The sequence below is a fragment of the Pelobates fuscus genome, chromosome 7, assembly GCF_036172605.1.
Source record: "Pelobates fuscus isolate aPelFus1 chromosome 7, aPelFus1.pri, whole genome shotgun sequence".
Lineage (NCBI taxonomy): Eukaryota > Metazoa > Chordata > Amphibia > Anura > Pelobatidae > Pelobates > Pelobates fuscus.
In genome coordinates this window covers 58,194,395-58,210,114 of record NC_086323.1, presented here as the reverse complement: position 1 = coordinate 58,210,114, position 15,720 = coordinate 58,194,395, and the positions used below count along the sequence as shown (strand labels likewise).

At 37.8% G+C, this 15,720-nt stretch overlaps 1 protein-coding gene across 2 annotated transcripts in view; it reads left to right on the top strand.

The window, feature by feature from the left end:
• Positions 1-14,885, top strand: part of PALMD (palmdelphin) — a 97,103-nt gene extending 82,218 nt beyond the window's left edge. For both annotated transcript variants that reach the window (XM_063428331.1, XM_063428332.1), the window contains 5 exons: positions 1,041-1,155; positions 2,195-2,219; positions 2,412-2,534; positions 4,676-5,710; positions 13,418-14,885. In XM_063428331.1, coding sequence (XP_063284401.1) covers positions 1,041-1,155; positions 2,195-2,219; positions 2,412-2,534; positions 4,676-5,710; positions 13,418-13,461 — 1,342 coding nt within the window. In that variant the 3' untranslated portion in view covers positions 13,462-14,885. The remainder of the gene's footprint in view (positions 1-1,040; positions 1,156-2,194; positions 2,220-2,411; positions 2,535-4,675; positions 5,711-13,417) is intronic.
• Positions 14,886-15,720: the final 835 nt, after the last annotated feature.

Genomic DNA, 15,720 nt, shown 5'->3' with positions numbered 1-15,720 from the left:
TGACAATTGCCAGTGGCAACCTCACACGTAGTTCAACCCAGAGGGACACACGAATGTTTTATCAAAAGCCTAACCAAGGTTCACATGTCCTAGGACCTGCGTGTCCACCACTGTTGGGGGGCCTGCGTGCTCCAATTCCAACCTATATTTTATAGCACATGTTGTGCTTTGTTTCTGCCAATCTTAAAGAGACCTGCGAGTCTCGACTTGAATGTTGAATATGTTACAGCTATTGGGACCTGAGAGTCTCACGATGAATATAAAAATGACAATAAAAATATAATTACAAAAAAAAAAAACACATTAACATTTTAGTAGATGATGTAAACCCATAGAAAAATGCATGTAATTTCTTTTGTATGTTTTTTGGGGGGGTATATGAAATCTCGGCTTGCAATAGCAATGTATCTAGTAGTATCTGCGGCTGCTGCAAGCCCTCCCCTTCTGCCCCAGTATGGACAGTCTCTAGCTGGCCAATCACAAACTTGCTGAGCTAAACTACCAAAAAGCAGCAGCACTGATTGTCTGATGCAATAGAAATTGGCACTTTTATAAAATGAAAAACAAAGGACACACTTTCGCACATAAAGCACTAAAGCGATTTGGATATTCTGTCCCATGTCTCCCATCACAGTGCAAGCCTATTGCAAAGTTAGGTCTGTAGACTTAAATCTACTGATGTACATAGATTGTGCATATAATAAACTGGCACAATAAATGGAGTCTGTACTTTGTATAAATGGTTTCTGCTGTGTTTATATTCTGTAATAAAGCCCATGAACAAACTAACCAGAAGGAGGGGGTGCTGCCAAGTGAAACATATATTCAATGGCAAACAGTCCTTATTTATTCAGTACCAAGGTAATTACAGATCCCACTGGTCTCATCTCCAGAAGTGGAAGGAATGTAGGATTAACAATAAAACTCCTGTGTAGTATAAAATAACCATGAATGCAATTCTCCAGTAATGCATAGTGGAACATATGCTGTTCGCTAGAACCTCGGCATAATGATGGAATTCTATAATGTTCTAATTGTAGACTTGAACAAGAAATTGGAGATCTTGAAAAGGAGGAATCCCAGCTGTCTGCAAAAGAGGTGCGGGTTCTGCAGAGATTGAAATCCGTGGAACGTACAACAGAAGACATTATAAAGGTGCGTTCTGTTAAAGGGAACATGCAGCCATTTCAGTGATGGGACCTCACTCATAAATGGGTATAGTAATTTAATATATGTGGTTCCCTTATACAGGCTGCGTGATGACTCGGTGGGTTAATGCATAGAAGAATATAATCACAGATTGCAGCTTTCGTTTCCACGATGACATTTGTTTTCTACGGTTGAATAAAATATGTACCAATAAGTTGGGTAATAACAGAAAGGCAAGTTTGAAAACAAAAAAAAAAATCTTAATCTAGATAAAACCTTTTCCATGAGCAGAGGAATCTGGATTTGTTTATTGATGAAGGCAACATTGTCCGAGAGGAAACAAAAGAATCATAGATGGCTTTGTTGGTGTTTTGCTCTAGAATTCTATATTGCTAATATAAAATGATATATCTGAAAATATATCATTAAAGCAATTAAATTAAACAATATGAATTTACATTAAATTATATTCAATAGGAAAAAACAGGAACAATATATTGTAATGAGTCACTATGAATGCATTATTGTATTATGACTTATAGTGCTTACTCTAGCACTTACCATAGCCATCCAAGTTGGTTGAATTTAAATGGATAAAGCGACGGTTATACTTCTGCATTATCACTGTGTGACTCTGAGACCAACTTGGCTGTCGGACGAGCTCCTGTTTTTTGTCATACTGATCAATACCTCTTCTTTTTTCTTTTTTTTTTTTCTGAGAAAGGCCAAAAGAGGGACCCAAACACAGATGTTATTTTCACTATTTTAAATTAAAAGTTAATTTGTAGGATTACAAAGTCACAAGAATGAGCACATTTCTTTACGGTTTTGGTACATAAAGCATTGGAAAGCACCAAGGAGGTTATTACAAAAGTAGAGTGCCAGTCCGTCGCTATTTTGGGGATATATGTATGTGTGTGTATATGTATATAATGAGGGTGTGTTATATTGTTGTTGTTTAGTTCCAGAAATGGTTACATTGCATTTAAGCATTATTTAAACCATACTTACTAACATTAACTTTTTTGTGCTTCTGTTTTAACAGGCAGTGAAAGCAGAGGCGAGAGAAGGTACAGTAATTATTTCATTATCAGATCCAAACTTAGTCTAGCATCTCTCAATAGATTTATATAAATTAAGTAATTCACGTGTCTATGCACTAGAAACCTCTGGACAAACAGAAGGAGATATAAAGGAATCTAAGTGAGATGAGACGAGTGATACATGATAAACCCTAATTCTAATGCTTTTCCCCACCCCAGAACCAGTAACACCAGTACAGGATATTTATGCCGGTATACCTGACCTGCCAGTATCGTATAAACCCCAATTTGTCAAGAGTTTGGAAAAAACACAAAAAGAGAATGGAGAGGAGCCAAGAAAAGGTATAATAGTTTAATCATTTGTAATGCTTCACGAAGATATTGGCTATGGTGATTTATAATGGCCATTATCGGGAATTGTTCTACAGAATGTGTGTGGAATCTGTAATCTTGCATTAAGATTTGTCACCCAGCTTTAGGTTGTCTAAAAACCCAATTCTTGGAGGTGAGGTCCTCTTTAGGTCAGGAGGATGGCTGTCCAATCTTTGGGTCAGGAGACTGGACGTGTGCATTGCTCACTGTAATTGGTCAGCTTCGTGTAGTACTTGGATCACATCTAGACCAAAAGAATATTTATTTCCACATTTCCTTAAGATAGTTACTGCAATGTAGGATAATTCTTTTTAAATTGCCAACTATGACCTTACTCATTGATGGCTCACCTTACCTTAGCATTGCAGATGTTTGAACTGGATTTTCCATGATACTTTGCCAATCCTTCGTACAAGTCACACCTTTTTGTTTTGTTTTTTGTTTTTTTTTTGTTCCAAGACTCAAAACTGTCACCAGGGTAAAGTGCCATTCCTGAGCCATGTCTACGGCCCTTTACAGCTGAAGGACAATCTGCCCTGGCTCCTTTTCATTAAATCAATATAGGTTCCCAATGATGGGTTTAAAACACTGTGTGTGGAAATTGATTTAAAGGGACACTAAAGTCATCAAAACATTTGCAACTTAATGTAGTTGTTCTGGTGTCTACAGCATGTCCCTGCGGGCATTTTAATCTGCTCGGCCAAAGAGGCTGACCCGCACGACGCTGGAATAAAGGTACGTTTTTAACATGGGTGGGAACGCCCACCTAAAAAGGTTTTTTTAACACTGTTTACATGTTTGTATTCCTGACTCTATAGTATTGCTTTAATCTTGTTTCTTCTGGGTTTTTTTTCCTTAAAATTATTCTTTAAATAAAATCTTGCATGGTTTGCAAACTTTGTTTAGTTGGTGGCAGCATGGCGAATATTTTGTGATAATGGTAGGATTTTTTTTTTTTAAATGTATTTTCCTTTGGACGTTTCGGTATTTTATTTTTTTAAGTAGCAACAATACAATCTGTCATATTGTCAATCTAAGTTTGGGCTCGGTACCAGACAAGAAAAAACTTTGACTTTATTTTTTCTTATGACGTAGCTACTCAGAGTAAATGCCAGAAGAAGCTGTTTTGGCTATATTGTTATGATGCAATTGGTCACTGCACCACATACATAATATTTAATTAATTGAAAGGCATTAATTATGCAAGTGATATCGTACTCAAGTGAATTATATTAGTGTAGTCAAGATTGACTTGTTGCTTTTCGCCCATCATTGTATGGGGGGAAAAATATAATGAATTGAGTGTCGGTAATCTGCACTCCCAGTTGTAAATGGATAGATACAGTTAAAATATTGCAATTCTCTTTCGCATGATTTCATCCTGAATCACCTCACTAATTTTCAATGTGGAAACATTTTCAAGAAACATTTTTTTGTTCATCTCAATTCACCTAAATGGAAATAATTCTCAGTCGCTAATTTACATGCATTGTTTAACGCCACTCTTGCATACCGTGAAATGTTATGCTTTAGTACATTCTCATAAACCTAAACGTTTATAATCACATCTAATCTATACCGTGAGGTTAAGATTCAGTGCTATGTGATGACTGCCTACTTATCTGCATCAATTTTCATTGAAGCTCCCTCTCAAATACATATTTAAATTCTAAAACATTGCACAGAGTACATACAAAAAGAACAGGGGCTAGTGACTGATCTTCATCTTTTCCAACTCCATCTCGTATCAAAAATCAGCCATGAATGCTACAATAAATATGATTAGAATGATATCTTCTTCCTAGCATCAGACTTCCAGATTACATGTGTGCAGTTGTATTAGGCCCTTACACTAGAAAACTGTGTTAAAAATACATATTTCTAAAATATCCAATGGGAAACAGGTTTATTTTTTTGCCTTTTATTGCTTAATTATAAATCTCATAATACTTTGTCAACCCAAGATTTTTAACTATTATCTACAATTAATAGAGGCTTGATCCCTACATTCTACAATCTATGGGGCCACACGTTATGGACTAATTCAAATGAGCAGAAAGTAAACGTTTTACCAATGCCTGTTATTAATAAACCTTTCTTTTTTTGAATAGCTTTGTTTGCCATGGAAATCAAAGTTGAAAAAGACATGAAGACTGGAAAAAACAAGGTGTTATCGAGTATACCGGTTCCTTCCAGTGAGTTTAAAGATGAAGGAGTGAAAGTTTATGATGATGGCAGGAAGTCTGTATTTGCAGTGAGTGCTAAAGGTGTGGTCAAGAATGGAGTAGACAATCTTGCTCCTATAGAAGTAGAATATCTTTTAAGGAAAGCTACAGAAAAAAGCTCGCAGTCCCCCACGGAGTACCATGAACCTGTATTTTCTAACCCCTTCAATAATTCAAGCGTTCAAAAAGGACAGATATCCCCAAAAATAAATGGCCACAATTCATCTCCCGTAGTAATTCCGGAACACAGTTCTACCCCGAATGGAAGACTAAGCTCAGAATCAATATCCTATCCTAACATATCAAATGCAATGTCTTTGGTTAAAGAAGCAGAGCCAAAAGAACCAATATTTTCACCTAGTCAACCTGGTGCTTTCACTCAGAGCAATCACATTTCTAAAGAATATCCTGAACATCAGCTAAAACCAGAGGAAGGCATCCAAGGGCCAAACGTCATGAACTCTGCATCGTATCCACAAGTGGACTCTTCAAGTTTAGATATGGAAGGTGACATTCACTACAATGTTGTTCATACCCAGCCTTGCTATCTTGAGGATTCAGAACCAGTCACCATGATTTTCATGGGATATAAAAATGCAGATGAGGTTCAGAGCAAACCAATGACCGACTATGAGGGCATCATCCGTGCTGAACTGGTTGTAATTGACGATGATGAAGATGTAGGTGATGGTCTCCATGCAGGACAGAAATCTGTAAAAGAACAATATTTTCCTCCAGTTGGTCAACAGCCAAATGATGTCATACAGAAACTACCCAAGCACGAAGTAACTTTGAATAGCCATCTACCCTACAAGAATTCAATATCTTTACTAGAACAAGAAGCAAGCTTAGGACAAAATAACTACGCCCTACCAGTCAGAACAACGATAGACGATGGTACAGAGGATCCGTCGTTAACAGGTAAGGATCGCTCAAGAAATGTCAGTGTTGTTTTCTAATATGATGCACTGTATTCATTAAAATAATATTGGCAGTAATAATATGTTTGATTAGGTTTGATTAAAGACAAACTTTCACAATAGCAGCAGTACCCATAGGGTAAGGTGTGGTTTCTCAGATTTCAAAGAGTGCTACTGTGACCAATATACACTTTAGAAAATGGGAACAGTGTGTCATCAAACCCATGGAAAAATAAGGGCATCTTCCCCAAGCTTTATTACTCTGAAAATATACAGTACCTCATCATTTTTTGATTGTAATACGGGGATTAACGCATAACAATTGCGGTCAAAACGTGAGACTGAATGAATTTTTTTTCTTTTTTAGTAGTAATACAGAAAAATGCAATTATATTCTAGTTCATATGGCTTTTATATAATATAAAGTATAACATATGCAATGTAGGATCCTATCTGATTGCTACAATTTCTCCAAATGCCTTTCAATAAACATAGAAACATAGAATGTGACGGCAGATAAGAACCATTCGGCCCATCTAGTCTGCCCAGTTTTCTAAATACTTTCATTAGTCCCTGGCATTATCTTATAGTTAGGATAGCCTTATGCCTATCCCACGCATGCTTAAACTCCTTTACTGTGTTAACCTCTACCACTTCAGCTGGAAGGCTATTCCATGCATCCACTACCCTCTCAGTAAAGTAATACTTCCTGATATTATTTTTAAACCTTTGTCCCTCTAATTTAAGACTATGTCCTCTTGTTGTGGTAGTTTTTCTTCTTTTAAATGTAGTCTCCTCCTTTACTGTGTTGATTCCCTTTATGTATTTAAATGTTTCTATCATATCCCCCCTGTCTCGTCTTTCCTCCAAGCTATACATGTTAAGATCCTTTAACCTTTCCTGGTAAGTTTTATCCTGCAATCCATGAACCAGTTTAGTAGCCCTTCTTTGAACTCTCTCTAAGGTATCAATATCCTTCTGAAGATATGGTCTCCAGTACTGTGTACAGTACTCCAAGTGAGGTCTCACCAGTGTTCTGTACAATGGCATGAGCACTTCCCTCTTTCTACTGCTAATACCTCTCCCTATACAACCAAGCATTCTGCTAGCATTTCCTGCTGCTCTATTACATTGTCTGCCTACCTTTAAGTCCTCAGAAATAATCACCCCTAAATCCCTTTCCTCAGATGTTGAGGTTAGGACTCTATCAAATATTCTGTACTCTGCCCTTGGGTTTTTACGTCCAAGATGCATTATCTTGCACTTATCCACATTAAATGTCAGTTGCCACAACTCTGACCATTTTTCTAGTTTACCTAAATCATTTTCCATTTGGCTTATCCCTCCTGGAACATCAACCCTGTTACATATCTTAGTATCATCCGCAAAAAGACACACCTTACCATCAAGACCTTCTGCAATATCACTAATAAAAATATTAAAGAGAATGGGTCCAAGTACAGATCCCTGAGGTACCCCACTGGTGACAAGCCCAAGCTTCGAATATACTCCATTGACTACAACCCTCTGTTGCCTGTCACTCAGCCACTGCCTTACCCATTCAACAATATTGGAATCCAAACTCAAAGATTGCAGTTTATTGATAAGCCTTCTATGTGCAACAGTGTCAAAAGCCTTACTGAAATCTAGGTAAGCAATGTCTACTGCACCACCCTTATCTATAATTTTAGTTACCCAATCAAAAAAATCAATAAGATTAGTTTGGCATGATCTCCCTGAAGTAAACCCATGTTGTCTCTGATCTTGAAATCCATGTGTTTTTAGATGTTCAACAATCCTATCCTTTAACATGGTTTCCATCACTTTCCCCACTACTGAAGTAAGGCTTACTGGCCTATAGTTGCCCGACTCCTCCCTATTACCTTTCTTGTGAATGGGCACAACATTCGCTAACTTACAATCTTCTGGGACTACTCCTGTTAACAATGATTGGTTAAATAAATCTGTTAATGGTTTTGCTAGTACACCACTAAGCTCTTTTAATAGCTTTGGGTGTATTCCATCAGGTCCCATTGACTTATTTGTCTTTACTTTTGACAGTTGAAATAGAACCTCTTCCTCTGTAAACTCACGTGTAAAATGACTCATTTATCCTTTTTTTTAACAGAGGTCCCTTTCCTTCATTTTCAGCTGTAAATACGAACAAAAATATTCATTGAGGCAGTCAGCTAGACCTTTATCCTCCTCTACATACCTTCCTTCTTTTGTTTTTAATCTAACTAATCCTTGTTTTACTTTTCTTTTCTCATTTATGTATCTAAAAAAAGTTTTGTCCCCCTTTTTTACTGACTGTGCTATTTTCTCTTCTGTGTGTGATTTGGAAGCTCTTATAACTTGCTTAGCCTCTTTCTGCCTAATCTTATAGGTCATTCTGTCTTCCTCACTCTGGGTTTTTTTATAATTACTAAATGCTAACTTTTTGTTTTTTACTATTTTGGCCACATCTGCTGAGTACCACAGTGGTTTCTTGAATTTTTTGCTTTTACTGACAAGCCTAATGCAATTTTCTGTTGCCTTCAGTAGTGCAGCTTTTAAATAATCCCATTTATTTTGGACTCCATTTAAGTTGCTCCAGTCTGATAATGACTCCTTTACACATATTCTAATTTTAGAAAAGTCTGTTTTTCTAAAGTCTAAAACTTTTGTTTTTGTGTGGTGTGACTCAGTCACTGTTCTTATATTAAACCACACTGACTGATGATCACTGGATCCTAAACTTTCACCTACAGTAATATCTGATACCAAATCTCCATTTGTTAACACTAAATCTAGTATGGCCTCTTTACGAGTTGGCTCCTCAACGACTTGTTTTAGAGACAATCCCAGTAGGGAGTTTAGAATATGTGTGCTTCTGGCACAAGTAGCTATTTTTGTTTTCCAATTCACATCAGGAAGATTAAAGTCACCCATGGTGATAACTTCCCCCTTCATTGTCATTTTAGCTATTTCTTCAACTAGTAGATTATCTAACTCTTCAATTTGTCCTGGGGGCCTATAAATAACACCTACACGAACTACTGTGTGATTACCAAATTCTAACGTAACACAAACAGACTCTATGTTCGTCTCACTAACCTTTATTAGGCTAGATTTTATGCTATCCTTCACATACAGGGCCACCCCTCCCCCTTTCTTGCCTTCCCTGTCTTTTCTACATAAAGAGTACCCTGGTATTGCTATGCCCCAGTCATTTTTTTAATTATACCATGTCTCAGTAACAGCGACTAAATCTACACTATCAGTTGCCATTATTGCCACAAGTTCATGGATCTTATTCCCTAAACTGCGAGCATTTGTAGACATGACTCTAAGCTTATCATTTTTTAACACACTTGCTACAGGCACCTTCTGTCCTTGTTTTGGGGGACAATTGGATTGATGTTTTATCACCCTTTTGCCCCCCCCCCCTCCTAGTTTAAATACATCTTAGGAAAACCTCTGAACTGTTCACTGAGAACATTTGTTCCCTTTTGAGAAAGATGCAAACCATCTTTTTTGTACAGTTTATTTCCATTCCAAACAGAGCTACCATGAGCAATAAAGCCAAATCCTTGCTCCCGACACCATTCACCAATACACATTTAGGGTTATTCAATAAAATTTGAATTTCAGGTATTCAAAATACATTTCAAAATATAGGTCAGAATAGCCGATTTGGAACAATTCTCCAAGTTGGCTGTTTTTTCAGGTTTTATACTTTGGCCTAGTGTAATTCACCTGAAGTCTATTCCGTACACTCTGAATTCTAAAGGAGCAAAAATTGCAGAAAAATTGGTTTATTGAATTCCTGAGTTCACACTTTAGTGAATAATTCTGACAGAGCTCTCTGGCTATTATTATTATTATTTATAGAGCGCCAACAAATTCTGTAGCGTTGCACAATTGGTAGACTAAAAGACTTCTATTTGCAACAAGACGAGCTGGACGCACAGGTACAGAGGGTGTTGAGGGCCCTGCCCAAACAAGCTTGCATTCTAGAGTTCGGGGAATATAAGGATTTAGTAAATCTCCTTTTCGCTAATTAGGATTAGACGGGAATGGTAATTATAAATCTATACCGCGCAGTGTCTATATATACGATTTTACCTGGCTATATGTACATGGCATATACACCAAATTAACCATTTTATCCTTGTAGCAGATAGAGGGAACATCTGGACAGCGTCCAGAGCAGTGTGGTTATTGGGATTGAGTATGGGCAGAGGAGCTTATATTGCTTTCTAAAGGAGAATTCAATCAAGATTGGTTTAACCATATAGTGTTCTGCAGCGTTTACAAGCTATGTTATTACATATGAATTCTAATCCTTTATCTGCGTAATTTTTCCCCGTCTCTGAATGTTGTTGGTGCCTGGTGGGAGGTCTGCTCTCTTCTCCCATTGTAACTCAAACCTACATGAAATGACAGGATGGCAAATTTTCATCACAGGGGCAAATGGTGCCCAGGAACGTTTATTGACTGGAACTTTGAATAAATCTGGATAGCTGCTAGATAAGAAATGAAATGGTTACCCCAACCAAAAATAGTGTAGGAAAGGAAAGGAAAAAGGAAATGGGACAGGAAAGGGAAAATGTAATGTAAAAAGGATATGGGAAAGGAAAAGTAACATACCATACGATCCAACACCGAGGCCATGTACTTCCCCGGTCACTCCCCTTCAATGAAGGAGTGATGTTCCGGAACACAGGCGGAGGGGAGTGACGTGTTGCCGTTGGTTGCCTGTCACCAGCATGGAATTAACATTAGCCAGCCCAGAATGAGAGTTAATGATGCTGCTGGGAGTGGAATTGCATTCAACTAGCAAGGTGCATTTTCTCTGTATGTCCAGTGTTTCATAATGAAATGCTACACATGCAGACTCCAAGCACCATGACTGTGTCGGACCACTCGTTAAGGGACCTGAATGTACCGCCAAGGCTCTCCTTCCACCTTCAAAGTATCCCATTCAGCGCAATGACCAGTATTTATAGCAAGCAGTATAGCCGTAGTGTATAGCACCACCCCCCCTCCCCCATACATTAGTCGATACTCAATGCTTGGAGAAAAATTGATTTTATTGTCACCAACACGGTCATTTATACACGGACCACCAGCATTGGTTCCTTAACAACATAATGATCCCACTTTGTAGCTTCCGTGTTCTGGGATATATTGTGTGATCTCTTGCTAAACTAATTATCTCCCACAGAGGGTACAACATAGAATGTCCCCAAAAACATAGAAGAAACCCCACAGGACCCCCCACATATTATACATCCCCAGATAGCTATGATCGGAGTGTCCAAGGTGGCAAAATAGCTCTCTGATTCATGAAAAATTGGAGATTTGACTGGCCGCTAGCAATGTTCATGCCCAAAAGAGTTCCATGACGAGATGGGCTTTGGCCGGTCAAATATCGGGAGCTCCTGTGAGTTGAAAAGGAGGCGCTCCCCCTGGCTCTCCGGAAACTATTGTTCTTCTTAGCCTCTTATGCCTCCCCTCCAAAGAGCACTCTACTGGCTGGTTAGGAAGTGTGGTAAAACTGGGTTGGCAGTTGGCCCGGGTAGAGGTACTGGTTGCAGTCGGGCCAGTGTTTGATAAGAATTGCGTGTTAATCTCGTTTTAGTCTTTGCCCCTTAGGCGGCCTTGTGGTGAGGCGCTCTTGTTTTTTTGTGTAGGGGCAGGCGGTGAGAGCCAAGGGTTTGGGAGAAGGTCTCTGGGAAGAGAACACGGGGGTTTATGCATATGGGCCACAGTGATTGTCCCCTTTTGGGGAGTGAGTTGCGTGGGTGTTCCTGGTGTGGGTATGAGTGACTGGGTTTCCATTACAATGACTACTTTAAATAATTGAAATGGTCATGGTGGTTGAAGTAACATTTTAAAAATTGAGAATAAGTGGAATGGTTAGATACAGGAGAAAGTGTGGGATTAGGTCTGGAGAGTGGGATTGCTTTATAATGGTGAGATTATCCTTCTACTGAAGGATGGAAGGAGAAGACAGAAGACATGATGAGTATAGAGTGCAGGGTAATATTCAGCTTCTCTTAGAAAGCAGATTGTAACATATACTACAGGAGAGGATGGAAGAGGTTTTGTTAGATAAACAGTGAAGGCCAATAAACAAAGAGTTTACTAATAAATCATATAAAGGTAAACCGTGACATCAATGTGAGTATAGTATATCTCTTAGTATAACACTTAAAAATAGCTGAATGTTCTACTTCAAAAATAGATACTACCAAGAAGAGGCCTCTTGCTGCTATTTTTCGAATGACTAATCCCTAAATAGTGCTGTCCATCTCCATTGATTGAATGAACCAGATCATTGGCTATTTATGTAGTGTTAAACTCTATTAACTTTAGAAATAGATTGTTGTACAATATGGAGTCTAGATGGGTAATATGTAACAATAGGGAAGGAAGACATTTGTGCATTTCTTACCAGATTCTTTCTGAAGCACAAATATGAAACAGGAGTGTGGTGTAGCACGATTCCAAAAATGTAAACAAATTAACCTAGTGTGGCTCCTGTGTATGAACTGCTGTAGCTCCAATAGCAAGCAGAGTACAGCAATCCAAAGTATTCGACCACAAAGCTTAGCTTAGCTTGGCTATAGGGGCCCACTAGTGCAGCCCATGATTCTCTCGGACTGCTGTGAATAATCCTTACACTCAAATGGTGTTACATGGATGGTCGGTGAGATAATTACAGGGCCCAACCCAGCACCCATCAATTAAATATTAGACAAGGAGAGATAAATCACACATACATGTTCACCCCTCAAAGGAGGGATATTTACCTTCAACCCTTTCTCTTGATGTAAATTAGGCCTGCTCCTCTTAGAATCATTGGTATATAACATTGGTATACATATCCCTGCCACCTGAACCCTCTATCCTTGTATGTGAGGCTTTTTGTCTAACTTGTATCCAACATTTGGGCAATCTCAGAATCCATCACCAGTGCATTTAGTTTGTATCCATCTCGTCCACTTGACATACAGCCAAACTTCCGAGTTTCTTTGTATGGTGATCTGTATAATGTGACCGTGGGTTACAGATACAGCTTGATACAAATCTTGTAGATACATTTTTTCTAACATATAACCCATCAAGTGTTCCCATTTCCCCAGCCTTTTTTGTTTATCTTCTTCTCTCGAGCAAGCAACTAAATTTTGGTCTCTACAAATTTAATGAACAGCTGCTTTGTCATACATATTTAGCTCACCGCGACTACACAGCTTGTATGGAAGGTGTACCAGCTTGGGGATGGCCTTGGTTTATATATATATATTTTGTTTTTGTTGGTTATTACACAATATATATCATTAGATGTACTATATATACACAATAAAGTGTTTTTAATTAACTAAGTTTACCCCCCTTTGTTCAATTTCTAATTTATTCACTGCAGTGAAATTCAAATACTAGGCCGCTATAGCTAAACCGTGAATATAGCTAGCTGACTTGGAGAATTCGTCCAGTTCAGCTATTGTGGACAAAAATTTGAACTTTGTTTAAATTATACAAAATTCCCAGTTTTGTGAAAAACTTTGTGTTTGTCTACAAATGTCTGCTCTTGCTCCTGGAAATAACGTTTTGATACATGTCGTTTCACAATTTCCCCACCCAACGTGCCCTACCCTATGATGAGACCATAAGCCATTAGTAATAATTTGGATGCTATTGTCTTTTCATTTCTCCACAGCATTGAGAATTCGAATGGCAAAACTTGGGAAGAAAGTCATATAGAAGTGTCACTTCTCTAAAGGATGAACACCTTAACAGTATGGCCAAAGTGAATTATGTGTACTTCTAATTACCAAGGACCTTTCTATGTTTTGTATCGCTTTGTGGATAATATTGGTGTTCGGGTGATTGTTGCCTTTGTACTTTGATACATCAGACACACACGCTGTGCCCTTCCCTCCGCAGTCATTTTAGCTATTTAATATGATTTAATATGTAACAAACTTAGAAAGTGTTCATACATGTCTGTAATATTTGTTGCCATTTTTTATATGATCGCTATTATATCTGGAAGCTTGTCAGACAAGATCTCACTTGCCTATACAGTTTGATGGGTTCTTTATAATGATATAACTGTGTATTTTAAAAGCGAATATTTACCGTTTAATTGTATTGCTTAGAATTTATATCATGTAACTATATGAATGGTAAAAAAAAAATTGACATTATTTATCATTGTCGCGCATTAACATTCACTGCCGTAATTATCTGACAAAAGTAGGTGCCGTCTCCTACAAACTATTTTCTATCTAGTTTCATATACAGACCAATGTTTTGTTTTTTTGCGTTTTAATGAATTTAACCCTTAGCTTTACATTTATAAACAACAATTAAGGACAACCAGTAAACAAATGCTATGGAGCTATGGACTACAAGTTTGTGTGCGGTGTTTCATATAAAATGCTGCACATACAGTGAAAATGAAGCTTGCTGATCGAGATGTAAGCCCACATCCAGTGTCATTACTGCTAATAAATCTGTGTATTAAATTGCTATGCTTGCTGATGATGGATGACCAATGGTGTCATAGGCACCCTCCATCCCATGCAGCTCTGAGTCCTCCCCCTGCAGTAAAGGGAGCGATCCGGCCTTGGTGCAGGACCTATGGTTAGCATTTTTTTTTTACGTTTTTGGACCATGTTATCAGGGTTACACCAACCAAAAAACAGTGTTTTATAAATACGCTGTGTTTGATTGCTGTAACCCTTTAAGGCGTCAATATCTGACCTACAAATATTTGTACAATCGAAGCTTGACTATATTAACTTTGCTTTCTCCATTTGAATTTCACTGTTTGGTGAACAACCCTGAACGTGTTAAGAATTACATTCTATCACTTCCAACATATCGGCCTGAGTAAATGAGAGATAACGTACGATTATACTATACTGCTAGTTGCTTGCATATTTTTACAACAAAACTGTCTTTCTGAGGGGGAAAAAATAAAAAGTAATTAACTGTGCAAGAGTAACGTTTGCATTTGCCTGTGAGCATAACCTTTGTACTCTTAATATGTTTTATAAAAATATTGCATTCATAAACACAATGTAAAATAATGTAGTATTTACTTTTGCTTGTGTTAGTGCCAGTGAGCGATTTTTTTTTTTTTTTTACATTTCTGTATTTCAAGAATGTTTCATATAGTATAAATCCCCAGATGTTTTAAAACTACAGCTTCCATGATGCTTTGTCATTCCAAATGCATTCTAAAGGCATGCAAAGCACCATGGGAATTTTAGTTCTACAACATATGGAGTTCTACCTTTTTGGCATTCCTGGTCTAAACGATAGGGTATATTATTTAACACCCAAAGAATGCATGCTTTGCAGCATTATACTCTCTGTGAAATAACTAGTTACCAGGGGCCAAACAATATTTGAAACCGTAGCTCTCTCTGAGCAGACCTGCAGAACAGTAATGGCTTGCCTCTGATGTTATTTGTAGTGTATTGTATTCTGGATTACATTCCCCATGATGAAGAGCCAATCAAATGGCTCCCCACTCCTTACTGTGCCAAAAGTTGCCTGTCACTGGTATAGAGCCCAGTTTTAAATTTGCAAGCTCTATGCCTGTCCAGACCACTTAATGTATAGAAATGAAATAAAATAACACTCCCAAAGATTTCAGGATTTTTCTTTAACTCCCCACCAATTAAAGGGAAAATTAAAATATGAATTACAGTAAATAAATAAGTTTCCCATTTTAATATTATTTATGAATGAGGGCGTTAAAAGAACACATTTTAAAATAAAACAGTTTTATGCATTTAAAGGGACACTATAGTTTCAGGAATACAAACATGTATTCCTAACACTAGTGTTTATTTAGGTTCCCAACCGCTCTCAGATCGCATAGGAAAGGTGTTTTTACTTACATGGTTTTCCCTTGTCACAGTGGGCCCTGCCTCCATGGCTGAGATCATGAATCTTGATCTCAGCCAATCCTATGCCACTAATCAGCATATCTTCGTAGAGATACAT